Here is a 27313-nt window from a genome sequence, read left to right on the forward strand (position 1 = left end):
CTTGAATTACTTATGTTCTTCTAAAATTCATTCAACAAAAGCAGTTTTCATGCTACAGTACTGGATTCTGGTCTCAAAGTGTTGCAAACTATCCTTCAATATGCTTCAAAGCCAGTCTGCTTTTTTACAAGGGCAGTGGGAAGACTTTGCTTTTGCAGTGGGAGACCAAGTTTGACATCCATATTTTTGCTTTTCCTTTGGGACATGTAAAAGGAGTCCCTGGGGCAGGTTTGGTGGCTACCCTCACAACATCGTGCGTTTTGTAGGCAAGCACAAAGATGTGTTTAAATGTAGAAAACTGCATTCTAGTTGGATTTTGTGTCATGAAGAGAGTGGGTTTGATTTATCTGAACAGCAGACTTTCTTTCTATCCCCCACACCCCTGCCGCAGCTGGGCAAATAGCTGGCCGCCTCGCAGCCCTCCAATCATCCCGGCTGCCCAGCCTCCACCCCTCCACCCCCACCTACAGCTGGCTTTTAAAGCAAATACTTTAATAAAATCACTTTCAGTCATTACTCTTCCATTTAAGACAGCAGAAGTTCGGGTCTGGGTAAGAGGAGCAGAAGGTTGCCCAGCTGAAGTTGCTCTGAATCAGGTTTGTAATGTAGCTTACTGCTGAAAGAAGTAACCTGAAAGCAACGTAGCTTATCGTAGGAAACTTTGCCTTTAACATATGTGCTTTTTGACTAGCAAGAGCTGTGGTATGCAGTATTAAATTTAGTGTATGGTACAGCATTATTGTGCTTCTGACAAAGTGCAGATTACAGTGTTGACAAGATGAAATTTATATAAATTGCATAAGATGCAATTTATGTTTTCCTTCCCAGTCTGAGTGGAAGGTGTTCTGCTTTTGGGTGATAAAGCTTTTATGTTCCGTTTTATACATATTAAACTTCTGTTACAGGTGCTGCTTTCCAATTTTAGGGCTTTAAGTGTTATTTAAATACACTACTTTAAATATTCCAAGACATGAGGAATCTTGTGAAAGTCTTGGGCACAATATCAATTTTTAGGACACCAAATAGTTGCAGTAAAATCGTGTATTGTCTGTCCCTGTGTGTGTGCACGGACAAATCATAGACTATATCTAGTTTTGCTTCATTTCTGAATTCTTTAACTTTTATAGATTATTGCACTAGATCTAATCAGTGCAATACTGCAGTTTTGAGTACGGTTAAATTTACTTAAGAGCGAACAAATTTTCTCATAAAATCTACAGATGAAAAATATAAAACATAAACTTTTAGAATTTTTTTTCAGGAAAATAAGGCTGACAAAAACTAAATTAATCTGTATATTATATGTTTATATTTTTCTGCTTTCAATATATTACAAACTTATTTGAGTATTTTCTCCCTAATTGGTGTGCTATTTAACATGTTAAACTACTGCATCTAACAAGTATATATATTATAATATACAATATTACATCAACAAAATAGTTTATAAGTAAAATATCTTTAAATATGGTTTGGGTTCAGGAATCTTTAAAAATACCTCTTGATGGCAGTGTTAAAACTTTCAGACGTTTTATATCACTTCATAAAAGTTGCTTTCCAGATGAGATTTTTTTATCTTAGCAATTTTAACAGGAAATTTTGTACGAAAAGTTGCATGGCAACCGCAGCACAGTGGTAGTTTAACCAAAAGCTTTGGCTTTCCCACCTGTTGCTTGGGGTTGATGAGTACTGACTTAAACCACTTATTTCATGTAGTTAAATTAAAATGTTATTTAATAGAAGATTGTGGTGATACATGATCTAGTAGTTACTTCTTTGGTTCGCTATCCACCTACTGTTTTGTTTTGGTTTGGGATAGGAGGCCATTTGTTTTTTTTTTTACCTGGAAGCTACTTTGCAAAAATGGTAGGTTTTACTCAACTGTGAAGTAGTCAAAACAATTTTAAAGATTAATAGAAACTTTGCACGTGCAGACTTTGTCCCTTGCATTGTGTTTGTAGTTACACCTTTTTTGACACCAAACTTTTCCAGCTAGAAGAGGGCTGACAATAGATGACCATTAAATGTTCCTGCTCATCCATCTGAATGGAAGACCTGGAATTAATTATAAGGCTGAACTCATCTTCTTGGGTTCACATTCAGATGCATGATGATCAAGCAGTAAATTACCTGGTTTGGAAAGTCTGAAATTAGGAAGAAGTATCAGCAGCTACTGTAGAGAAGGACTCCCAAGACAATAAAGAACAAAAGGGATAGGGGAAGTATCTGTGCTTAGTTCAGGCACTCTGACAAATATTGTGAATGTCTGTGATACATGAGGAAGCTTTTTGGGTGTTTTTCTCCTACGTTAGATAGATCTGTGCAATTCCTTTCCTATCTAAACTAAGTCCTCCTGTCCTGCCTGTCTTTGTTGCACGCGTTTGAAGGGGTAAAACCGTAAACTGCAACGTGGATGGCATTGCGAGTCTTTCTAGGAATGCGTTCAAGGAAGGCAGAGGCTTCAATATGGGCTGAATATTGGTCCTCAAGTCTAAGGCAGTTGAACTGGGGATTCCTTTTTTCAGAGGACTTGGAGAGGCATATTCTATGTTATTATCTGTAGCTGAAGGAAAACTCAGTCCAGAAGAGACTTCAGAAGTGCAGTGACCCAGCACGTGCAGAGCCAGAGAGCTGCCACCTCAGTTGTACACAGCAAAAGGAATGTGCCAAAGTCAGCAACAAATGGACTTCATAGGTGTTTGCTTGTGACAAATGTTTCTGTACCGTAGACTTGACTGAAGTGGAGCCTGGTACAGGTTTGAATGCATGGGAGAAGCAACAGGTTGGGTCTGCTCCTCACCTTAATTGAAATAAGTGCACACTTGGTCAGTGCAAGGGCATTTCTCTTTTTGGTTTCTTATCGCTAATTTCCTGTGCTTAAACTCTGTATCAGCTCAGGATGCAATGTTTACTCTGTTTAAACTTCATGAACAACTCAGCCCACGCTGACTGGTTGCACTTCGAATGTTGTTCAAAGGCAGGCAGGCGTTTAATTCTGCTCTGAGAAACGTAAGACAAGTGCCTCCAAAGCACTGTGAGCTCTGTCAGCAGCAGAGCATTGAGAGAGCTCGCTTCCTTCTTGACCCATTACCTAATGTATTCCCAAACCTCACATTTCCCAAGCTGTGAAGTGTACCTCCCCAGGTAGACTCAGAGAAGACCCAGTGCTCATCAGCTGTGCAGGTTGTTCAGCAGGAGCCGGGGCCAGGTGGAGCTCCTGGCAGCAGAGGCAAAGAGGAAGCAGAGGCCATGGATGAGGCAGGCTTAGACTGCACCCTGGAAAGAAGGAAGTAAAAGGAGCAATTGGGAAAATACTGAGACCTGCTGGTCAAAAAGTAGGAGAGATCACCTTTTCCATGTTCACTTACCCTGCTTCATGTTCCTCTCTGTCCTAAAGATTAACAGAAAAGGAAACTGTGAGATTTGCCTGATCGTGCTGGTGCAGGATTGACACCATTTTTAGGAGTGTATGGTTGCAGTCAGTATAAGCTTATAGGACAATGCTGCCACCAAAAGGCGCACCCAGCTGTTACCTTCTTTGCTTCTGTAGGTTAGGATTTGATCGTGAGACCAGCTCAGCCAGAGTTTCCATAAGCTGTACGTGTGAGTCAGCGCCCAGGTTGTTCTCTTGCTGCGGCCAATGAGTTAAGGCATCTGTCTTACAAGGGGACGCCTCGGAAAAAGGTTAAACTTGTCAGTGATTTCTGCAGATGCTTTGTCACCACCTGTGTCATTTGATCCTGTGTAAGGGCCAAATAGCCTCATAAGCTCATCAGTTTTTCCTGCTGCACCTTCCTATCACTATGAAGTGATCAGTACCACAGTCTTTGGATGTCTCAGCCAAATCTGAAAGGGGGTCATGTCTGAGGTAGTGCTCTGCACTTGGTAGACAGCAACAGAAGTTGTGAAGCAGTGTTCAGACATTGTTTATTATGCATAGGTGCATGCTAAGTATAGGAAACAGTGTAAGACCTTCTGGATTGCAGTGGTTGTTGTAAAAGAATATGTCTTCATCAAGTCCATATTAGGATAGGTATACCTAAAAAGACTGGTTTCTCTTGCTTATGGTTGGTTTTTTTCCTCTACAGACACAAAGTTTGTATCTTGAACCTTGTCTTTGGTTGTGCTCCAATTTTCAAATGCTAAAGAAGAAAGGGTGGGTTTGAATCAGAACAGGTGTTTCATCTTACTGGCTTCTGCCTATCAAGAACCAGCCTCCTGTTGTCTCCACAAGAATCACAGAAAGCAGAAGCAGGAAAAAAAATCGGATTTTGTCACAAGGATTCCTTCTCAGCAGACAAAATCATAATATCACCCACCTGGCTACTGTGATAGATGACTTTACAACCTTCAGGACTTCTTGTCCCAACTTGCAAAGGAGCAGAGCAATCAGAGATGCTGTTTGAATAACAAAAGTCTTTGGAAACTGTTTAGTGTTCAGAGACTAATGTCTGCCAGTGTAGGTTTTCCTGTTAATGAAATATCAAACAAACTGTCATTTGGGGAGGAAAAAAATTCATTCCTTTCAAAAAATGCCATGTTTCTGTGACACTGAAATAGCTAAGGGGAAGGGCATGGAGTCGCAAGGGTGTTGCTGCCTATACTCATGGGCTACAGCCTAATGAGTGTATTAATATAGCATCCTAAGTGATTCCTACAGCTTCAAAAATGTCATCGTGGAAAAAACAATAGTGCCCTTGGGAATACTTGTTCAAGTACGGCCCAGGATAGACAAACCTGGCCTTGGGGGAGCGGAGTGCCTCAGGCCCAAAGAAAGGCTGCTGTTACTGAAGAGTTCAGGAGCTACAGCAGGGGATTTTGCCTGACCAGTTCAATGTTGATTCCCCTCAGAAGATCTTATGGATCTCTTCTGACTGCCGACATACACATCATCTTGCACATCTGGGTTGGGGCAATCCTAAGCACAAGTACAAACTGGGTGGAGAATGCATTGAGAACAGCCCTGAGGAGAAAGACTTGGGGGTGCTGGTTGATGAGAAGCTCAACATGAGCCAGCAATGGGCACTGGCAGCCCGGAAAGCCAACCGTATCCTGGGCTGCATCCAAAGAACTGTGGCCAGCAGATTGAGAGAGGTGATTCTGTCCCTCTACTCTGCTCTTGTGAGACCCCACCTGCAGTACTGCATCCAGCTCTGTGGCCCCCAACATAAGGACATGGAGCTGTTGGGGCAGGTCCAGAGGAGGGCCATGAAGATGATCTGAGGGCTGGAGCACCTCTGCTATGAAGGCAGGCTGAGAGAGTTGGGGCTGTTCAGGCTGGAGAAGAGAGGGCTCTGAGGAGACTTTAGAGCAGCCTACTTGAAGGGGGCCCACAGGAAATCTGGAGATGGACTTTTTGCAAGGGCATGTAGTCGTAGGACAAGGGGTGATGGCTTTAAAGTGAAAGAGGGTAGATTTCAGTTAGATAGAAGGAGGAAATTTCTTGCAATGAGGGTGGTGAAACACTGGAACAGGTTGCCCAGAGGAGTTGTGGCTGTCCCATCCCTGGAGGTGTTCAAGGCCAGGTTGGATGAGGTTTTAAGGAACCTGATCTAGGGGCAGGCGTCCCTGCCCATGGCAGGGGGTTGGAACTTGGTGATCTTTAAAGGTCCCTTCCAACCCAAACCATTCTATTATTCTATGATCTTAGTTCTGAAGCTGATGTGTGACATCTCCTCAGTGGATGAAGTGTAGATACCATGGGCAGACACTTATCTCTCGGAGTCTGACAAGCTGAAAGGAGTTGCCTAATTGCAGCAAAACTTTCCGAACTTGCCTCTTACTGTCTTCCACTGTCCTGGGGCAGCTATCACCTTTCTCATGACCATTAAGCATCACTGACCAGAACTCTTCAATTCCATTCATTATCCTTTATCAATTTCCCTTTCCTTGAAAGGGAATGGTGACTTTTTATTTTTTTTTCAAGAATGCTCCATAAAGGGAGAAGTAGCCTATCTGACTGTACTTGGGGAGCTATTACAGGAATAGAGGGAAAATGTTTCTGCACAGAGATCTCTTTTTTTTCATACGCAAGGGGATTTTTTACAAGCAATTCAAGCATTCAGGATGGTGATTCTCTTGCTTCTGACTGTGTAATAGGATCAAATCCTGCTAAGCGAGCTATCCATCTTGATGCAAAGTCATTGCTGTTAGTGGACTGAACTATTATGAGTAGAAATGCCCTTTACTGTTCTTAGTCCAGGAAACAGATACAGACCGGGAAGGAATCTACCAGCAGAGTATATTCCTTTAAATGAAAAAGATTTTCGGTTCCCAGGAGGGTTCCATTTAGCAAATCATGAGCAGAGTATAGCTATTTATGGCATAGGTTGCAAAGACAAATATCAGTTTGGGGAGATGGCAGGTGGAATCACTTAATTCTTACCAAACTCTTGGTCATGGTCAATGCAATTCAAACGAATACATAAAGAAAGATGGGACTTGTACATTAATGCTGCCTCTTTGAGATATTATTTTCTATGGGATGCCTCTGTCCCACCTCCCAACCAAATGCTTCGGACTCTCAGCTATCATCTTTTTTGAGCTCGGAAGCAGGGTAACTGCTGTTCGCCCTAGCAGGCACCCATATCACAGGCCAGAGAAGTCTGGCCCACCTGTTGTCCTCCAGAACTTAGCTGGTCACAAAACTTGAGCTTCTATGGAAGAGCTGATCGCACCTCGCACTGCGATATACACTCAGAATATTGAAGGACTACAGTTGGCATGGGATGAGCAGTTATCCCATCAGGTTTTGTTAGATGCTTGTCAGGGGGAGTTGTATGAGATGTCTTGTAAAGAATAATTGCTTCTGGGAAACTTCCTTGTTGTGGGAGGGAGTAGAAACACTATTTTAATGTGCTTCCAAGCAGTTTTTACTGAAGTGAATTCTAAAGGCAAAAGCCATGTATTTGAAGGCAAAAGGAGATTGCATTGACTCTGTCAGAAGGGTGTATTTTAAAGCTTTTGGTGTTTATAGCCATGGTGTTGGAGATTTAGGTCTTAAAGATCCTTATTTATGTTGTTGCTGATCATTATCTTAGAAGTCCTTACAATATATAATAGATATCTGTTCTCGTTCTGTTTCAGAAATGGTTAAGAAGCAGCCATCAGCAGATAAATAGAAACTTCCTTTTTTACAGCAGTTTAGTAAACCTAAAGATAATGGATATCTTTCCCTGGGGAAATAAGTGCTAAGTGTAAAATCAGGAATACTGAACTCCTAATACGTTTCCCATGGAAGAAGCACATGCCAGCTTATTTAATGTCAAAGGAGAGTGTAAATATATTAATTAGTAGGTGTGATTAAAGTTCTTTATACAGATATGGGGATTTTTTGTTGTTTTTCACCAGTGTCTATGGTAACTTTTATGTACCATATTGATTTCTTTTTTTTTATTTCAGAGCTCTACATCCACCATGTTGTCCTGTGGACCAGCTTCGTCCTTTGTTCGGTGTCTGGTGCGGAAGAAGAACGTCAGTAGTGAAAGTCCTGAGGACCCCAAGTTGTGCCGATGCTTATCGACAGTGGACCTTATAGCCCTGGGAGTAGGAAGTACCCTTGGTGCTGGTGTTTATGTCCTTCCTGGAGAAGTAGCCAAATATGATTCTGGACCTAGCATCATTGTTTCTTTCCTCATTGCTGCGCTGGCGTCTGTGATGGCAGGTCTCTGCTACGCTGAGTTTGGTGCTCGCATTCCCAAGACTGGTTCTGCGTATTTGTATACTTACGTAACTGTTGGTGAACTGGGGGCTTTTATCACTGGTTGGAATCTAATTTTATCCTATGTTATAGGTAAGCTTAAGAACAAACATAGGTCTCAAGGGTTTCTAAGACAACAGATATAAAGCAAGCTACTAGTGCTTTTTACTCCTGCTGAGATGAAATAACGAAAGTAATTTGATTAGGTTATTTCCTTCTGTGCTTCACCATTGCAAATAGTTTTTTTGCAAGATGCTTTTGTAAACAGCGTGTCTTCAGCAGTTTGAACTGCATACCTTGTATGGAAACAGTGTCAGACAGTTCAGTGATGATGCACAAGAGTAAACAGGATTTCATTGCTGTTTTTGTTCAGCAGTAATAATTTCAGTAGAATCAATAAGCACTTTTTTGCTGAATATACACAGCAAGGACACTTACAGGGACCCCATCACTATAATATCTCACTTCAAGAAATTCATGATGTTTGAGTACCAACTTGTTAGTATAACCTCATGCTAATTAAATAGTGTCCTATCAGTTAATCCTACAAAATGCAAAGTTGACCAGATCTGAATGAAATCAATGCTTATATGGCAGATACTCAAATAGCGATGTAGTAGAGATGACATTTTTTTGATTCAAAAACGTTTTCCTCCAGAGGTATGTGTTCCCAGCATCCATTATATTGTATATAAGCACGCCTAGCTGTGTATTATACCTAACTACAAGACTATTGCCCAAATCGCTAAAAAATCAATATGCCTGAGTACTGTATTGAAGTGTATTTCATGATAGGAGGGTTGTAAAAATAAGGTTGTATTTAGTGGTGGCCACGTGCGCTCTTTAACAGAGGAGAGTATTAATCTTACATACAAACTCTAGCAATATACATCTTGCTAGTGATTTTTTGCTTTACTTCCAGATGGGCAAACTTTCTTTCATGGTCGGTCTTAAACTGCTTTCTTACATTGCTTTATATTGTTTAACAGATGGCCATACTGTAACTTTAGAAATGTGTCTTCCAGAATGACATCAGATATAAATGGTACAGAAATAATTTCTGCAATATTTGGGGAATAAATGAGGTACAAATTCGTATATTTTAGTTGTAGAACAATATGTTACCATTTAACTATGTAGAAAAATTCTCAAGCATTCAAATTCCTCAGCAAAACAAAATCACTATTTTAACACAAGCCCTGCTTGTTTAAATGCAAGTAGAAACATGCTTAGTTTTACTTCTTTTTCAATAGAAGTAACTGTACCCCATTGTATGTATGCAAAACGCTAAACATGCATGTATTTTATGAAGGTACAGCAAGTGTAGCAAGAGCCTGGAGTGGCACCTTTGATGAAATTATTGGAAAACGAATTAGTGATTTCTTCAGAGCCCACTTGAAAATGAATTACTCTTGGCTAGCAGAGTATCCTGACATCTTTGCTGTAATCCTTATATCACTTTTATCAGGTAAGACAATATATGGCCTCATTTATGGTGGTTGTGATGCCAGAGTGTTTCTTACAGAGAAAATGCTAAATTGTAGTTTGTGTTTTACCAGAAATACCTTAATAATATTTAAGAAGTTCAGATGTGCTTTTGTGTATTGACACAATTACTCTGGGGATTAAATGTATACGATCAAAATTTTCATGTGTGCCCCTCTTCTTTTGTTGAAGCTGACACATGAAATAATCACTTGTCAGTACTTTTTTAATAAAACCCATGATACAGATTGGTGATAACAGAAAAATTATAAAAGTTCTGTGTGGATTTTATGCTTTATCACTGGTAAATGCTTTCAGAGACTTTAAGGTGAAGCTCTGTGGTTTGGTGAAGTGACGTGTTCTCCTTAAACCACATAACTGTGCATGTAGTGGGTATTTGTAAGGATTTTTTTCCCTGTAAATTGTTAACTTACTCAGTAGAAAATACCTGAGTTTTTATTCTCTGGAAAGTGAAACTAAGTTACGTGGTTATAACCTCCTGTTCTCTTATTCTGTTACGAGTGGCTTTTTTGGACTCAGTAATTAGGGAAACATCCTTGTTCGACTCCTAGTGCTAAAATGAGTGACCAGAGCATCTGAAGCTTTTATTAGGTCTCTGAACATAAAAAAAAAAAAAGAGTTCCCACACTTAAAAAGATCAGGGAGTTTACTAGACAAGGCTTAGTCCAGCATCCCGCCGTGTTTGTGCCTCGGAGTTGCCTATAGGACCAGTTCAGATCCTTATGTCTTCTGGTAAGGATGGGAATGAATTTGCTATGGATCTGGAACAGACCTTTCAGTTCCACTTCTTCCAAAGGATGGAAGAAAAAAATAACATTTTGAAAAGCAGAGCAATGAAAGTCCACAAACCAAACTATAAAATGCTAGTGTAGATGTTGCCATCTTTTGTGTTTTCTCTATTGCCGTTGCTGCTTCCTAGCATCAGAAGAAGAGATTCTTGACAAAAGATGGAATGTTGTTTCTCCTGTGGTTCTCCAGTGCTCCTGAGTTTTCATTTGTATCCTGTCTTTTCATGCCCACCATCATCATTCCTTCTTCACTTCTCTTGCGCTTGTGCCGTAAATTACCTCTCCGGGTCTCTGTGGTAAGGAGCCAAACCACCAGTGGATGAACTGGGTGCAATTCACCGCTGCTGAGAGGGGCAGATGGCCCAGATGGCTCAGGGCTGCATAGGCTGAGCGTGATACAGTAATTGGATTCTGAGCTGCACAAAGCTGAATCATAGGAGTAGCAGATGATGTTTTACAGAAAACGTTATGTGCTAAGCACAAGGGAAAGTCCGCAGAAATCTGGCTGCCTTTTTTATTTATTTTTTTTTTTCACCTACAGAAAGGTCTTAAAAAAACGCATGTATTAAGTTTCGTACTGCATTAGGCTGATTGAGACACTACCTTCTTGGGAAAAACTGAGCTAAAGAAAGCATACACCTATTTCCAATAAAAATTTCATCAGTGAAGAAAACTTTAGCAGCCCATATGATAACTTCTGTGTTATGATAAGATACCAAATGTCTCATTAGTGGAGTCAGAAATTTTTTAGACTTTATCTTGAGAGGCTTAAAATTTTCAGGCTTAATCTCTAAATAATGAGGGAAAGCATGTATGTGATATTGGTGGAAAATGCTTGGAGTGCAAAGAATCTGTGGAGGCTTTCTCATTGTATTTAATTTAATTTTTCCTGATCTGCTCACTATCTGCTCCTCTATTAAATTGTTAGCACACTTAACGGTTGTTACAAGTCTAATGACACAGTAGGATCCTGATGGAATAACTTTCAGATTGTTTAAATGCATGACTCTGCAACCTAAGGCATGTATATTTTGTTTTGTATCAGACTTTTTTCTAGAATCTCTATGAATCAGTGTTTATGAACAGGAGGTGTGCATTTCTTTTAAAGGTTTTATTAATGAGTTAGGAAATGGGACTCAGTCTGTGATGGTTATGCCTCAAAAATGTGGAGTGAACAGATGACATTGTTAATCTAATAATTCTGATTATTTTATTAATCTAATGAGTAATTGTTCTGTCAGGAAGATATTCTACTGATCTGTTTTTACTGAGCATAGAAATCTGGTACCTATTTTTGCTCCGTCGCATGAAATAAAGATATGAATTGGAATCTCAGAAAAGCAATAAGTAACAGTTGCTCAAAATACTTTTAAATACTTAGAGTACAGTTAAGGAAGCTTTCTGTTTTGTGGTTTCCAATACACTTGCCTATCGCCATGCTGTCAGAATCTAATAAATTTGTGCTACTGCTTTTTAAAAGTATAAAATCTAGCGCTACTTTTTTAGTATTAGTCACAGTACTTGCATGTATGTCTTCTTTAAAATGCCATTTTATTAGTTTAAGGGGCCATTCACATCTATAAAATATTTTTATTTTATAGGTCTTTTATCTTTTGGAGTAAAAGAATCCGCATGGGTGAATAAAATGTTCACTGCTATTAACATCTTGGTCCTACTCTTCGTTATGATTTCTGGTTTTGTGAATGGAGATACTGACAACTGGAAAATAAACCCTTCTGCAATAACAGAGTAACTTTATTTTTTAAAATAAATTTATTTGCTCATCTTCCAAGAAATTTTGTTATACCTGCTTTTGTAGTATTGCAGGTATTGTATCAACTGATAGCTCTATTGCTGAGAACGATAAAACATTTTACTTCCTTATAAATTAATTTTCATTTTCTTGTTTGTAATTTCCTTAAAAAAAAAAAAAATCTTCCATTCTCTTGTCTGTAGCCATTTGAGAGGTTACTGGCTTCTTGTCCTTAAATGTATTAAGCATGTGAGTATGACAGCAAGAGTTGCCTACAGCATTAGTGTTTTAATGTTTTGCCACAAACTGCAAAGTGAGTAAGATGATAGTTACTTGATTTGGGTATTCTTCCATTTACTGTTGTTTTTGTCTTTCTTACAAGTTTTGACATAAAAATGTCATCTCATGCAGTTTTGTAAAGCAGAACTCTGTCTTGACAAGAGCATTTTAACATGTTTTTCCAGAGTGGTAGGGGAGAAGGATGCATGTGTTTGTCCTACCAATAATAAAAAAAATGTTATTTTCCTGACATATTTTTTGTTCTTTACAGGGATCACTCATTCAATGAGAGTGTGACTCTGACAAGTATATATGGGAGCGGTGGCTTTATGCCATATGGTTTCACAGGAACATTGGCTGGTGCTGCAACCTGTTTTTATGGTTTTGTTGGATTTGACTGCATTGCAACAACTGGTATAGTATTTATATATGTGTGTGTATATATATCTGTATAACATGTGTTTTTTGTAAAAAAAAAAAAAAACAACAAAAACAAAACAAAAAAAAACCACAAAAACCAAACCACTCAAACAACATAACAATCTACTGTTCTTCCTTTGCTTTGTCCTAAACACCCTTCAGTCCATGTAGAATGTGTCTGAGTTCATTCCTGAATGTGGCTATCATTTTGAGAGGAAGGAGGAGATTTTACTAATTTTATTCCTGTTCTAAAGAAATTAGTTTTCGCTTTCTAGGTCTGGAAAGTGATCACTATACTTTTTTTTTTTTTTCTGCCCAAATCATGTTAATCACTTGCTCACTTTTACAGTTCTCTGAGATGAGATATCTCTTCTAAAGGCTGGCTCGTATATGTATGGGTGATAGGGAATGAGTATATTGAACTTGTGATTTGTAGGTAAATAACTAGAAATTATGAGCTTTGAGTACTCTAAATACAGAATATATTTTGTCTTTTAGTTTACCTCTATTTTTTAAATGCTATTTCTAGCAACAAAATACTGAGTTTCTTTTATGTCAATAAGTTTATTTTATGCAGATTTTTAAAACTTGTATTACAAATATGATTCCCATGGCTTAGATTAACAAATGATTTGTCTTTGATGTTATCTTTTAAAGCTGAAGGTGGAAATGAATAAGAATTTTTGGTGATGTGGTTTTTTCCCTTTTTCAGGAGAAGAGGTCAAGAATCCTCAGAAAGCCATACCCATAGGAATTGTGGTGTCCCTGCTTGTCTGCTTCATGGCCTATTTTTTGGTTTCAGCTGCAGTGACACTTATGATGCCATACTATCTACTAGATGAGAAAAGTCCTCTACCAGTAGCATTTGAATATGTTGGATGGGGTCCTGCAAAGTATGTTGTAGCAGTGGGATCCCTCTGTGCTTTGTCCACAAGGTAAAGACATTGAAATACTAATTTTATTGGGAAAAGCTGATGGATAACATATGACATTTAAATGTATGTTCATGCATTCACTTTGAAGGCTCAGTTCATGCAAAGGATTAGCAATAAGTATTATAAATATGTTTTAGAATTAAGCACATCTTGATGACAGCAGGTGCATTAATTTAAGTTACTTTTTTGAACTGTACTGTTATTGAACTCTACCTCTTTGGCTTATTACACAAATTCTCTTTATTAAAATACGTATTTTCAGACATATGACCGGCAAGGTATCTTTATTCACCGATAAAATAAATCTGACCTATTTTGTCCTTTCTTACTGTCCACTCGCAATGACTCAGCAGCTTTATGGGCTCTGTGTATTTGCAGGCAAAATTGAAAAGATGATTAACTAGCTCCACTCCTCGTCTTTGTTGCCTGTCTCCATTTTCCTCTAGTAGCCAGTCTGTCTTCTGATAGCATCCCTTCTTACGGTTTCTGTGTGGGTATTTGAGATCTAATTATAGCTGTGAAAATACGATAATTTATTTCCCTTTGAGAAACTGTGGATGTAACCCTAACTTAATGTGTTATTTTGATTAAAAAGACCAGGGAGGGTATGAGATATACTAGTATGTGTTCATATATATTACACCTCAGTTGTAATGTGGTATAAACACTTTCATAGAATAGAACATTGCTTGATACTTGAATTTAGGGATAGAAAAATGTTGATGCCAATCTTCTACCTGAGCTTGTGTGGTTAAGGAGTCATTTATGTGAGCCTCAGTGGTAAGAATACTGACTACCTTTCCACAAATTAAAAATTACATGCCCGTTTAAGCCCTAATTCTAACAGTACTCTGAGATAACCCTGTAAGCATTAGCCTGAAGAAGATGAGGACGCTGACTGCAGACAGCGGTTTAAAGGAAAAGCCAGTCAGTCTCACCTCTGGCAAGATCATGGAGCAGGTCCTCCTGGCAAATCTGCTAACGCTCATGTCAAAAAGTAGGTGATTGCTCACAGCCATCATGGCTTCACTAGGGGCAAATCATGCCTGGCAAATTTGGTGGCCTTCTACAATGGAGTTACAGCATTGGTGGATAAAGGAAGAGCAACTGACATCATCTATCTGGACTTGTCCAAAGCATTTGACACTGTCCCATACGACATCCTTGTGTCTAAATTGGAGAGACACGGATGTGATGGATGGACCACTTAGTAGATAATGAATTTGCTAGATGGTCGCACTCAAAGAGCTGCGGTCAACGGCTCAATGTCTGAGTGGAGACCAGTGATGAGTGGTGTTCCTCAGGGGTCAGTACTGGGACCAGTGCTGTTTAACATCTTTGTTGGTGACATGGACAGTAGAATTGAGTGCACCCTCAGCAAGTTTGCTGATGGTACTATGCTGTGTGGTGTGGTGTGGTGTGGTTGACACACTGGAAGGAAGGGATGCCATCCAGAGGGACCTTGACAGGCTGGAGAGGTGGGCCTGTGTGAACCTCATGAAGTTCAACAAGGACAAATGCAAGGTACTGCACATGGGTCAGGGCACTCTCAAGCACAAGTACAGACTGGGCGGAGAATGGATCGAGAACAGCCTGGGCAGAGGACTTGGGGGTGCTGGTTGATGAGAAGCTCAACATGAGCCGGCAATGGGCACTGGCAGCCTAGAAAGTCAACCGTATCCTGGGCTGCATCCAAAGAACTGTGGCCAGCATGTTGAGGGAGGTGATTCTGTCCCTCTACTCTGCTCTTGTGAGACCCCACCTGGAATACTGTGTCCAACTCTGGGGCCCCCAACATAAGAAGGACATGGAGCTGTTGGAGCAGGTCCAGAGGAGGGCCATGAAGATGATCCAAGGGCTGGAGCACCTCTGCTATGAAGACAGGCTAAGAGAGTTGGGGCTGTTCAGCCTGGAGAAGAGAAGGCTCCGGGGGCACCTTAGAGCAGCCTACTTGAAGGGGGCCCACAAGAAACCTGGAGAGGGACTTTTTACAAGGGCATGTAGCGGTAGGCTAAGGAGCAATGGCTTTAAACTGAAAGAGAGCAGATTTCGATTAGATATAAGGGGGAAATTTATTTATTTTTTTTTACAATGAGGGTGGTGAAACACTGGAACGGGTTGCCCAGAGGAGTTGTGGCTGTCCCATCCCTGGGGATGTTCATGGCCAGGTTGGATGAGGTTTTAAGAAACCTGATCTAGTGGCAGGCATCCCTGCCCATGGCAGGGGGCTTGGAACTAGGTGATCTTTAAAGGTCCCTTCCAACCCAAACCATTCTATGATTCTGTGAATAATTTGATGTAGGAGAGGATCAAATAAGGAAACAGTTCCAGAATGACATTGAAAGGATTGTAGGGCTGACTGAAGAACGTCACAATTACACAGTTCATTCTGGGATTATAGTTATTTTCTATCTATTTGTCATGTCCCCTCAGTTTGGAGGGTTTTACTAAATTTTTCCTCTATATTGATAAATAGTAAAAGTGATATATAAGCAGAAACTAGATTAAGGAAATTAATTCTGGAAAACAAAATGGCCTGAGATGGTAAAGTGCTTTTTCAGAAATTTGAACTGTTGTTCTATTTTCCCAGTGTATTCCGAAGTATTATATTTACTCATGCGGAGAGATTAATCTTTCAGTCGGTTGACACGTGTCAGTTTAGAACAAAACAAAGGACATTATATTTCATATTCCTCAGTTTAGAGGTATAATTAAGAAAAAAAAATGGGATAATTGCTTTTGGTCCACATAGTTACCTCTTACTCTTTTATGTCGTGAACTCGTTTCCTCGGGGTGAAGATGTTTGTTAATATATTTGTTATTTATGTGAATGTACTTAAAGAGGAGTAGGATAAATAAATCTTACAAAGCCACTACAGGAAAAAATTCGGCAGTAGATCTTCAGTCTCCTTATTTGAAAAAACAGTTGTCACCCTGATTTAGGAAACATTCTCTTTTGGAAGAGACATTCATGCATCAAAATCAGTTCATGTGCAACGAAACTTAGCTCATGTGTGTCTAACCTTAATGCTTGCATCTCACAGTGTTACTGGAGGTACTTAGCATCTGTGGTATGTAAAAGTTGTGCCTTCTGTAAGTGATATAGTTGATTCCCTAAAGTAAGAAAGGCGACCATTCACCTGGTTAAAAACTAGTGTGCTTGCTGCAAAGGTTATACTGGCAATGATTTTGCCTTTTGTCCTTTCAAAGTTTTTGTTTTCTTAATTACAATTATTTCACTGAGGGAAAGAAACCACCTAATATAAGAAGTATGTTTAAAAGAGCGTTGAGTTACCAACAGTTTAAAAGCTTTCTGCGTTCTGCTAATAACAAATCTAAATTAATTAGTTTTACTTCTTCTGAAAAAAAAAAAAAGAAACAATCTTAATGAGCTTGGCTAGAGGTGCTTTAATCAGAAGAAATAATGTACTCAAGTATAACTGTATGGTGCTTACTTTAAATTACTGTTGATCAGCAGCCTCACAAGGAAATGTGAGTGTAAGAGATGCTGCTAATGCTTATTGACTTGCTGCTGCTGACTGACAGACTTTTCCAGGAATACTAAAGCTTAATTGCATAGTTAGTGGGACCTGGTATGCATTCCTGGTGCACTAATACCCAAGAACTACAGTGATGGCAAGAGTTGTTTTTAATCTGAATTCTCTCTGATGAAGTAATTCCATTACCTAAATTAAAAAAAAAAAAAGCCATCAACTTTACAGAGAAAAAGAATTTTCTGTTTGTGTCTGATCTGTAGTATCTTGGGCTATGGGGCTTTCTGGTTTTGTCTTACAATCATAATTTTAATTCTATATGTGCCAATAATTAACATTATTTATCTTGTCCCTGATACAACTCTGCATGAATTGTGTTTGCCATGTTGCATGTGTTTGCTTTTTACTCAGTCTTCTTGGATCCATTTTCCCAATGCCACGTGTAATCTATGCTATGGCGAAGGATGGGTTGCTTTTCAAATGTCTAGCTCAAATAAGTTCCAAAACGAAGACCCCACTAGTTGCTACTCTGTCGTCTGGTGCAGTAGCAGGTGAGACTAAGAGTCTAAACACATTGCGTATATGGAAATAAACCACTGTTGTGCAGCTTTGATTTGCTTTGGATTGAAATCATCAAATCTGATTGTCACCAGGTAAAGTAGGCTACCAGGAAAACTTTTCTCTGCCACAGAATTTGTGTTTGTGGGTTGATCTCAAGTGCTTTCAAAGCCCAGGTTCAAAATAAACCACAACCCAAACCCAGGAACATCAGTCAACTAAACAAAAAAACAAGAGCAGCAACACAGCACCTAAACCAAAACTATACCTAAACCCATTAAATCTTCCAAGCTTTATGTTTGTGTAGTTGGGTTTACCAGTAAAGCATTGTGCTTTTAATAACGTGTGTTTGAACTATACATTTTTCTGTTCTAGTCTTCTCGGCTCTATGTTCCCTTTGCCCAGAATTGTGTTTGCCATGGCACGCGATGGTTTACTCTTTAGTTTTCTTGCCAAAGTGAGTAAGAGGCAGGCACCAGTTTCTGCCACCTTGACAGCAGGGGCCATCTCTGGTAAGCTCGCAAAGCCCGTGTTACTTAAAACTGAAATTTAAACACTCTAAGCACGTGCATGGTACTTCATATTTTTAAAAAGGGCTGCTTGTTAACTTCCATTGCATGCACAATGGGAATGAAATCACCAAGTAATCAAAGGGTGTAAGAACTCTAGATCATGCCAATCATGGTGGTGGTGGTGATGTCCTTAATGTCACAGAATTCGCAGTGATTTTTTTTTTTTTTTAAATATTGGCTCTTGTATTGTGAATAAGCTTTTTACTTAATCTGAGTCCCTTATGCTGAGGCTCTTCTTACAGGGTTTCCTTGTCTGATGTACACCTATATGTCACATCTATTAAGGGCGAAAATAACTGTCATGTTTTTTATTATGAGACATGAGAAAAAATTTCTACATTTGCAGCAGGATCATTTTTTATGTAAAATACAAAGATTTTAAAATTTTCTTCTAAAGAAAAAGGATTCTGGTTTTGTATAGGCTTACCAAATTGTGGTTGAGGGGTGCATGTATGTGTGTTGGGGGTTATGTGTGTATGCAGATATATGTATGCACATACACGCCCACATATATTTTGGCAAAACAGCATTTGGGGAGCTGTTGCCAACTCTTAATATTTCACAAAGAGGAATTTTTAACATACAGCTATTTCACTTTTGTCCGTACTTCTTGCAGAGGTACATGTAGTTGTACCCAAATTTCGTTGTCATTTCAGTGGGATGTCTAATTACCCAGAAAAACTGGAAGCTCTAGAAGTATTTAACTCAAAGGCAAATAACTAAGTCTTAAAAGGAATTAAAATATGAAATACCTGCCTTATGACATTTAGCAACCCTGCTAAAATTGATATCAAATAAAAGGTTCAGAACTGAGATTAAAATATTATTATTTATAGTCAGGATCATCCTCAGATGCCACAAGACTGGAACTGCTCATGCCATGTACTTGGCAGTAATGTGGATAGGCACAGTCATTGCCCGGATACTTCCCACATGAAACATTATTATCAGTTCTCTTTTCTTTGGTCAGAGTAAAAATCAATTGCTTAGAATTAATTCTGTTGTTTTGACTTTATATTATTTGAATTTATAATATCGACATATTCCCCTATAACGATTTGGAAGTGCAATTATTTGGGATGAAATGAACATCTTTATCTGGAATCAGAGTAATGATGAGGAGAAGGAAAACTGTATTACCCAGATGGTAAACTGATTGATACAGTTATACAGCCCTGACTATAGCTACGCAACAGCTGTTCCATGGACTGCTTTCAGACAGTTTGGGGAATCTGGTGTGTCAACAACTCACCTGGCGACAGCTTTATCTACTGCTGGAGAAGGAGTAATTTCTTCTTCTATTTTTAAAAAGGTGCATATTTGGTAACTTGTGGTCATGGTTCTGCCAGAACAGTTACGGATGTATGCAGCAGCTTCCATTTGACTTTTCTATTCACCATAGTATGGAGAGTTTCACAGCTTTAAGAAGCATTAAGGAGATTAGATGTTTGGGCCCTTAATGAAAGCTATCAGGTCAAGACTACAGCTGAAGCGATTGTCACATGTTATTGCTGTGATTTACCTTTTCACAGGTGGTAACGGTGATTGCAAAACTCTGCACATAGCGAAATGTTTTGGTGTCAGTCCAAGGTTTCTTCACCATAAATTGAGCTATCATTTCTTACAATCGGCGTAGAATTAAGAGAGGTGAAAAAGCAATACTATGTCTTTTTTCTCTTAGTCAGAAACTTAGAGGCATTTTTCAGTTTGGTTCTAAGGTAAAAGAATATTCTGAGCTATAAAGTAGCCTTTGGAAGCTAGGATTAAAAATTAAATGTAGCTACTGTATGTGAGTTTATAGTAGGTTCTGTTCTTCCTCAGCTTTGCTTACTTATGTTCTTTTGAGCATGTGCAAAGCAGTGAGGTATTCAGAAATCTACCCTGTAAATGACTTCTTGGATTTAGGAACATCCGCCATCATTAAAGAAAACAGGATGGTCTTCCTTCTTTCGTTGGAAAAGGAGACTCACAGAGGAAATAAAAAAAAAAAAAGCAGTCTTGTTTTCAGAAAATTACATTTTGCTTTCTCCTTCAGGATCAAAAAAACCAGGGGAATGTTTGTATATGCCCCTGTCTACAAATATATTAACACATGTAACACAAAAATTATAATATAGAAAAATTTGTGTGTGCATATACATACAGAGTTTAAAGACTACATTTAATAGTTTCTTTTGATGTTGATTCAAAAAAGTAAGTATTTTTAGACTTTTTCTGCATCTCAATAATGTTAATAAAGTAAAAATATTTTAAGTGGCTCTTTGACCACATATATTTCAAATCAGTTAGCATTAGCCTTTCATTTAGTGATGGCTTGTGCTAATTTCTTTGAGCTATGTGTCTCTGTGTACAAACAGCGTAGACAAAAAAAAAAAGAAGACATACCAGAATCTCCAGAAGAATATGGCATTAGCTTTTATAAACACAAAGGCTGCTATAATACTCACAGTGTCATGGAAGTTTCTGCCTCTGATTTCAGGGATCTTAAGAATATTCATTCTTGTGAGATTTTGCTGGCCTCTCCTGAAGGCCACTTGAACTTAACTTTTTTTAAGTAAGATAATCAATTTAAAAAAAAAAAAACTCTCTATTTGAGACAACTTCTGAAAGACTTCTTTACTTAGAGCTCTTTTTCAGCTCAGCAGAAATTTTACATTGCGATGACTTACTGGGTTGGGTCATTTTTTTCCAGTTCTGCAGTGGGATCCATCCTCTCAGCTTTGGTGAGATTCTGTTGCAGGATCTGAACCTTATTCTGTAAAAATGTATATTTAATGTAACCTCAATTCAACAAGCCATGTGTGCAAACAATTATGTCCAAATAAGTCCAATAGGAATCGCTTGATTATGCGGCATGACTGTATGGCTTATCAGTGCATATCTACATGAATGAGATTCCCAACTGTAGGGAATTAGGTTTGGGAATGTTGGCGATGACTTAAAAAATGTGTTTTTAAGGATTGCCATGATTTCACTCATATTGCTGTCAGTAAAACAATGTAAAGTTACACTGTGGACGGATTTTAAAATCTTAGTTCTTAATATGTCAGCCTGATACAAATTTTGCATTTTCTTTTCTTTTTTTAGCTGTAATGGCATTTCTGTTGGACCTAAAGGCTTTAGTAGGCATGATGTCTATTGGTACACTTTTTGCTTATTCACTTGTGGCAACCTGTGTCCTCATTCTTAGGTGAGTCAGAAACAGTCTTTTGCATTCTACTGTGTTTTATTTTGTGTTGATCAGTATGCAAACAGAAGTGCCGTTTACAGGGTATGGTTTTGCTAGATAGCTAAATGTTTAAAAATTAGGTGTACATATATAAAGGATTACTAAGAAGCAGTGACCCATCAAATAAAACAATTATATATTGTCATATCAGTATAGCAGTTAGTCAAGTCAAAGCTTCATGTGAAATCTAGACACCTTTTATTTTCCAGATGTATTGGTCCAAACACTAGTCCCAAAGGTACTAGATGTAAGCTTGTGTATGAAATTTAGTGAATGATATTTTGATATGAATACAATCTATGCTGTACATCAGGCCTATTACATTGTGGGGCTCTATGTGAAAGGGGTAGATGTTGTAGGTAGTTCTCAGGATGGACAAGTTCAAGTAATTGCTTTGTATTACCCTAGTGTCGTGGTTTTAGGCTGATCCAGCAACTAAAACTCACTCAGTCTCTCCTTCTCCAATAAAGCAGAGAGGAGAAAAATATAATAAAGGGACTGAGGGATGAGACAAGAACAGAGGGAGCACCCACCAACCATGGTCCTGGGCAGAACAGACTTGGTTTTCTTAAAAGCAAAACAATTTATTGATGGTTACGTAGAAGGACAAAGGGAAACAAAACCGGTTACTTGAGAGGACAGAAAGAAACAAAACCAGATCTTAAAACCGACACCTTCCCCCCCCCTTTCCTTTTCCTCCCGGCTCTACCTCCTCCCCCCAGCGGCACAGGGGGCAGGGGCTGGGGGAGTGCAGGTCAGTTCATTCCGTGCTGTTACTGCTGCTTCTCTCTTAAAGGAGGAGGAGTCCTTACACCCTTTCCCCCTGCTCCAGTGGATCCCCTACCCATGAGGAAAAATCCACAAACTTCTCCAGCGTGAGTCCAGCCCACTGGAAACAATCCTTCCCCACAGATTGCTCCGGTGTGGGCTTTACCACAGTCTCGGGTACTTAGGGAGCTGTAGCCACTCGCTCCGGTGTGGGTCGTCACGCAGACTCCAGATGCCTCTCTGCCTTGTCGTGCACCTCAACACGACCATCCTCAGGCTCAGGCATCTTCTCCCCACGGGCTGCGAGTGGGTCTCTGCTCCACCGAGGCTGTCCTGGTTGCAGGGGGGCCGCCTGCCATCTCACCACCAGCTGCAGGGGAAACTCGGCTCCGGCACACCTCCTCCCGCTCCATCCTCACTGACCTGCTGTCGATGCGGCTGTTTCTCTCAGATCTCAGTCCTCTCCAGGTGAACTCAGCCCAGTGGGCACCCCGGGAGTGGGGTGCCCCCGAGTTCCCCAGCCAGCTCCGCCGCCGCCATTCTCCGTGGGCGGCGCCGGCCCGATGCAGGCAGCTGCCCGGCCGGGAGCCAGGGAGCTGGGGCAGTGCCCTCCTCCCTTCTCTGCTCGATCCTGGGCGAAGCACCTTTTCCGGTTCCCTTGTCCTGACTTAAATAGGGCAATTCGCAGAGGCGCCAATTGGCTCAGCCCCGAGGGGGATGGCAGTCTGATCTGGTGGCCAGAACTAAGTCTAACCCGGTTCCAAAACCGGGGAGGTCACAGAGAGCAAAACCCCTCTCCTGCCACCAGAACCCCCACCCCCTTCACGTCAAACCATGACACCTAGTCAGAAACATAATACCAGACGAGTGTTCAAAGATGTGGTAGCTCTAGAAAAAAGTGCAAATATTATCTCTCAATGAGTGAGGTTATAAATACTTGTCAGTAAAACTCTGGTATCTGTTCTGTTTGTAAAGCTATGGAATAATATCAACATATTGGTAGCTACAGCTCACTTTATTATGTATTGCTTTTTTTAACTTAAAAAGTCAATCTTTATTACTTAAGGCTAAGTAAATAACTTTGAGAAGTGTAACAGCTTAAATTCAGCTCGAATTCATTGCTGCAATAATATATACTTAGAAGACTTTTATTCCATAGTGGCTTATTTAACATATGTATTTTTAAAAAGACACTTAAATTCTAACAAAGCAGATGTAAAATTTCGGTTTATGCCAGTTAGTAGGCCTCTTATAGTACAGGAAGCAAATCAGAAAGAAGCTCTCCTATCCTTTCCCTGCCGTTGACCACCAGACCCTGTCCCCTCTTTTTGTATGACACTGGTCATTTATCTGATGCATTGGTGCATTCACGTAGCTTAAAAAAGTGCTCAGAAAAAATCCCCAAACCCAGCAAAAAAGTGAGTTGCCATAGTTTGTTTACATATGATAGTGACTAATAATATATACTGTTGCAGTGCAGTTATAAATTCATAAATTCTAAATTTCTGCTGAAAAAAAAAAAGTATTTAAATACATTCCTGGAATCATATTGCTTCAAATCCCAAATTAAGCTTTATTTTTTTTATTATCCTGTTTGTTTCATGCATAGGTACCAACCCAATTTAACCTATCCACAACCAAAATATTCTCCAGAAAAAGCAGCTTTAACTGCATCTGAAAAAGAATTTGCAGTAAGTGAATCACAGATCAATATGATACAAGAGAATCACTTCAGTCTTCAGGCCCTGATTAATCCATCCAGTTTACCTACTAAGCAGACTGCAACTACTGTTAACTTTTTAGTGGGTCTCTTAGGTAAGTATTCAGCTGTCCAAACTCATATAATGCATGAACATAAATAATGGAATTTTATTAAAGACAAAATTAAAAATCCAGTGATAACATGCCTTCTTTCAGTTATAATTAATGTGTCATTCTGCAGAATGCTTTTATATTTCTTGATGGATCTAATCTGTAGTCTAGTCTATTTTTCTTTAATTAAATATTTCCATGATAACATTTCATAGTGAAGACCTGCTATCATTCTTCTTAAAAGTCACTTCCTCTTCAATGCAGAGATTAAGTGACTTTTTTCATTTCCATCATTTTGTTCTTCACACAGCTTGCTTGATTTGTGGCTTGAGTGTCCTCGCTACATACGGGATTCATTTCATTGCTAACTTGGAGCCCTGGAGCATTGGCCTTCTTGCTGTGTTGATGGTGTCCTTCATAGTTACCATTCTCCTCATCCAAAGGCAGCCTCAGAACCAGCAGAAAGTGGCCTTTATGGTGAATAACATGTTCTCTATGTTACTATGTAATGAGAGGTTTGAATGGATTCTAACTAGTGGGAGAGGGGCAGAGAGAGAGATGGTCCTTTTTCAGGCAGACTTTCATTACTGCACTGCCACTATTGCAGGTTTTTTGGTGAAGGTAAGGGTAGCGGATGGTCATGGCTGAATCATCAGCACGTGCAGTTGTCCTGGTTTTGACTGGGACAGAGTTAGTTTTCAGCTTCCTGCGTTTTTGGCAATGATATTGACCAGGTGGCGCTTGAAGTTCATAAACAAAGTTCACATCGCCACATGCCCCTGCACCACCAAATACAGGTACAGAACTGGTCCCAACACCCACAGTTTTACCAGCACCACACAGCACAACACAGCGATACTCTTAGAGAAATGATGCCTTTCATCCCAGTCCAACGCCTGGAGATAGTAACTGCGTATAAATACCGACAAACAGCATACACAGCAGACAAGGTGCTAAATAATACAACTCCAGAAACAACTCTGAGAGCACATAAAACAACATTCCGGCCAGTGACATCCAAGGAAACATAATGAATACTTGTAGCACACTCTGGTCAAATTTGTCATCATCGCAACCCTTCAAGCCCCACATTGGGCACAAAAAAGAACTATTGTGGTTTAGCCCAGCCAGCAACTAAAGGCCACACAGCCGCTCGCTCACCCTCCTCTGCCCCCAGGGAATGGGGAAGAGAATTGAAGGGGAAAAGGGAAGAAGGAGACTTGTGGGTTGACATAAGTACAATTTTAATAATAATAATAATATAAAATTAAATGCAATAATGATAATAATAAAAAATGAATATATATAATGATAATTATATATATAAACAAGTGATGCACAGTATAATTGCTCACCACTCGGTGACCAATGCCTGTCCCATCCCAGCAAATGATTCAGAAGCAGGTAAGTCCTGACACTGCGATCCTGCATGAGCAAGAGGCCCAAAAAAAAGAGAGTGAAAGAGAGCGAGAGCACTCCTAGAGAGAGCCCTCGGAAGAGCCAAGAGCTGCTTCCCATTAAACACTCATCTATATACTGGGCATGATGTTGCATGATATGGAATACCCCATTGGCCAATTTGGCCCTCAATCCTAAGTCTAAATTCAAATCATACGGGATGTTGTGGACCCTTTGTCCCAGCCATGCTCTCCCCAACCTGTTGTGCTCCTGCACACTGGCAAAAATGTGGCAAGCCGAAAGGTCTTTGCTGTCTCCATACCAACTATAAACATCAGTGCACTATCAACATTCTTCTCATAACGAAACCCCGACTAAATCCAAGCCATAGAGCTCTTCTAGCTGCTAAAAAGAAAAACTAACTCTGCCTCAGTCAAAACCAGGACAGCTGTCCAGTCCAGACCTCCTCAGGACTAGAAAAAGGGTTTCATTGCCCTGTGACATGCATAGGAGTATGGCTGCAGAAAATGGCTGTCCCACAGACGTTGGTGTGAACAGCTGCTGATACAACTAGTGGATTAGGCAACACGTTTTCTAGATATTCCTTTGGGCACATCCTCAAAATGCACATTGATGACACCCAAGTAATTTTAGACCTCAATTACTTAGAAACTGGAAAATGATTCTGAACCTGATTAGCATACAATCACTTGTCTGGGTTGTGTGCAGTGCTTTGGACCACAAGACAGTTCGTACCTCCCAGAAAATAATGCTTTCATTTTGAGTTTTCACTTACATTCTAAGATGAGTTATTTAATGGAGTATTTAATGGAAATAATGAAACATAGTGATGAAAGTCAAGGAATTTGGTGGAGTTGGGCGGCATTTCAGAAAGAAGGGATGTATATAAATATATAATGTTTTTCTGCTGTAGATACAGGAATTTATTAGCATATGTCCAGCACAAACTAGAAAGATTTTCTACACAGCCTTAGAGAAAATACATTAAACATCATGTATTGTAAAAGTTTAAGATATATAGAAACTGGTGGTTAAACCAGTGAAAAAGAAAATTTCACTATATTCCAATAAAAAAAAATTAAGTTCTTTTTTAGTGATGTGTCACCTCTCATTTGTGTTGTATACCTGAAGTGCGAAATGCAAGAAATTGTATTTAATACAAACATATTAAATTTTTCTTTTTAGGTTCCACTATTGCCATTTTTGCCATCATTCAGTATCCTGGTAAATATTTACTTGATGGTACAATTGAGTGGAGAGACTTGGATAAGATTTAGCTTCTGGATGGCACTTGGTAGGTACTCTGTTCATTTCAGTCACCTCTTATGTTAGGGCTCATGAATCCCATCTCAGAACATTTGGTTCTCTTCCTTTAAATACTTGAAAAAAAAGTCTGTGTTTTATTAAAAGTCAGCTGATATTTCTGATCAAAACATGAACATGTTTCAGAAGCAGTATTTATATGCAGTCAAAATTGTAAATACAGTTTTGAGGTAATAGGAAAAAATCCCAGGTTTAGGACTAATTCCAATAAGCCACATTTTTTTTTTTTCCTAGTAAGTATAGCTAAAATTGTGCAGAGACCTGTTGGTAACAGTTTTCTTCCCAGTATGTCAGTCATTCTCCTTTAAGATATGGACAATTGTATTAATTCCATCTAGGCATAAATTAGAGATAGTAGTTTCCATGACCTATTAGAGCATATAATTATGCAAAAATGATGCACTGGAATTTCCATAGAAACAGAAAAGACCTGAAGCATGAGCTCTGATTCAGATACCGGAAGAAAAAACTTGTTTTCGAAAATACGTTCAGCTAGACAGTAATAACTAACTAATTTTTAATGCATTACTTGCTTGAAAACCCTACTAATTTTTTTTTTCCTTTTGGAAGGCATCATCATTTACTTTACTTACGGCATCAGACACAGTCTTGAAGGTCGTCGTAGCAAAGGAGTTGACGATTCTTGTTCAGGAAATAGTGTACTGAAAGAAAAGAACCCTATGGAAGAAGTGGATGAACCTGAAAATGCAAATGAAAGTGATCAATTTCTTGCATGTGAGAGGACAAGTGAATGTTAA

The 27313-nt window shown here is 39.3% G+C and overlaps 1 protein-coding gene across 1 annotated transcript; it reads left to right on the forward strand.

The window, feature by feature from the left end:
* Positions 1-476: 476 nt before the first annotated feature.
* Positions 477-27313, forward strand: SLC7A2 (solute carrier family 7 member 2). The gene is made up of 12 exons (XM_086611502.1): positions 477-596; positions 7402-7792; positions 9012-9167; positions 11595-11742; positions 12297-12439; positions 13158-13380; positions 17286-17425; positions 21092-21194; positions 23611-23816; positions 24124-24290; positions 26418-26526; positions 27126-27313. The coding sequence occupies exons 2-12, from the start codon at positions 7417-7419 to the stop codon at positions 27311-27313; spliced, it is 1959 nt and encodes a 652-aa protein (XP_086467628.1). The 5' UTR covers positions 477-596; positions 7402-7416.

The sequence above is a fragment of the Tauraco erythrolophus genome, chromosome 5, assembly GCF_009769465.1.
Source record: "Tauraco erythrolophus isolate bTauEry1 chromosome 5, bTauEry1.pri, whole genome shotgun sequence".
NCBI classification, from domain to species: Eukaryota; Metazoa; Chordata; class Aves; order Musophagiformes; family Musophagidae; genus Tauraco; species Tauraco erythrolophus.

What these genes read in the sequence shown, in the direction of transcription:
- SLC7A2 (XM_086611502.1), top strand. Translation starts at nt 7,417, where the DNA reads ATGTTGTCCTGTGGACCAGCTTCGTCCTTTGTTCGGTGTCTGGTGCGG. An exon ending in AACCCTTCTGCAATAACAGA is followed by an intron (nt 11,743 to 12,296) that starts GTAACTTTATTT and finishes TGTTCTTTACAG; the next exon opens with GGATCACTCATTCAATGAGA. An exon ending in CTTTTTAGTGGGTCTCTTAG is followed by an intron (nt 23,817 to 24,123) that starts GTAAGTATTCAG and finishes TTCTTCACACAG; the next exon opens with CTTGCTTGATTTGTGGCTTG.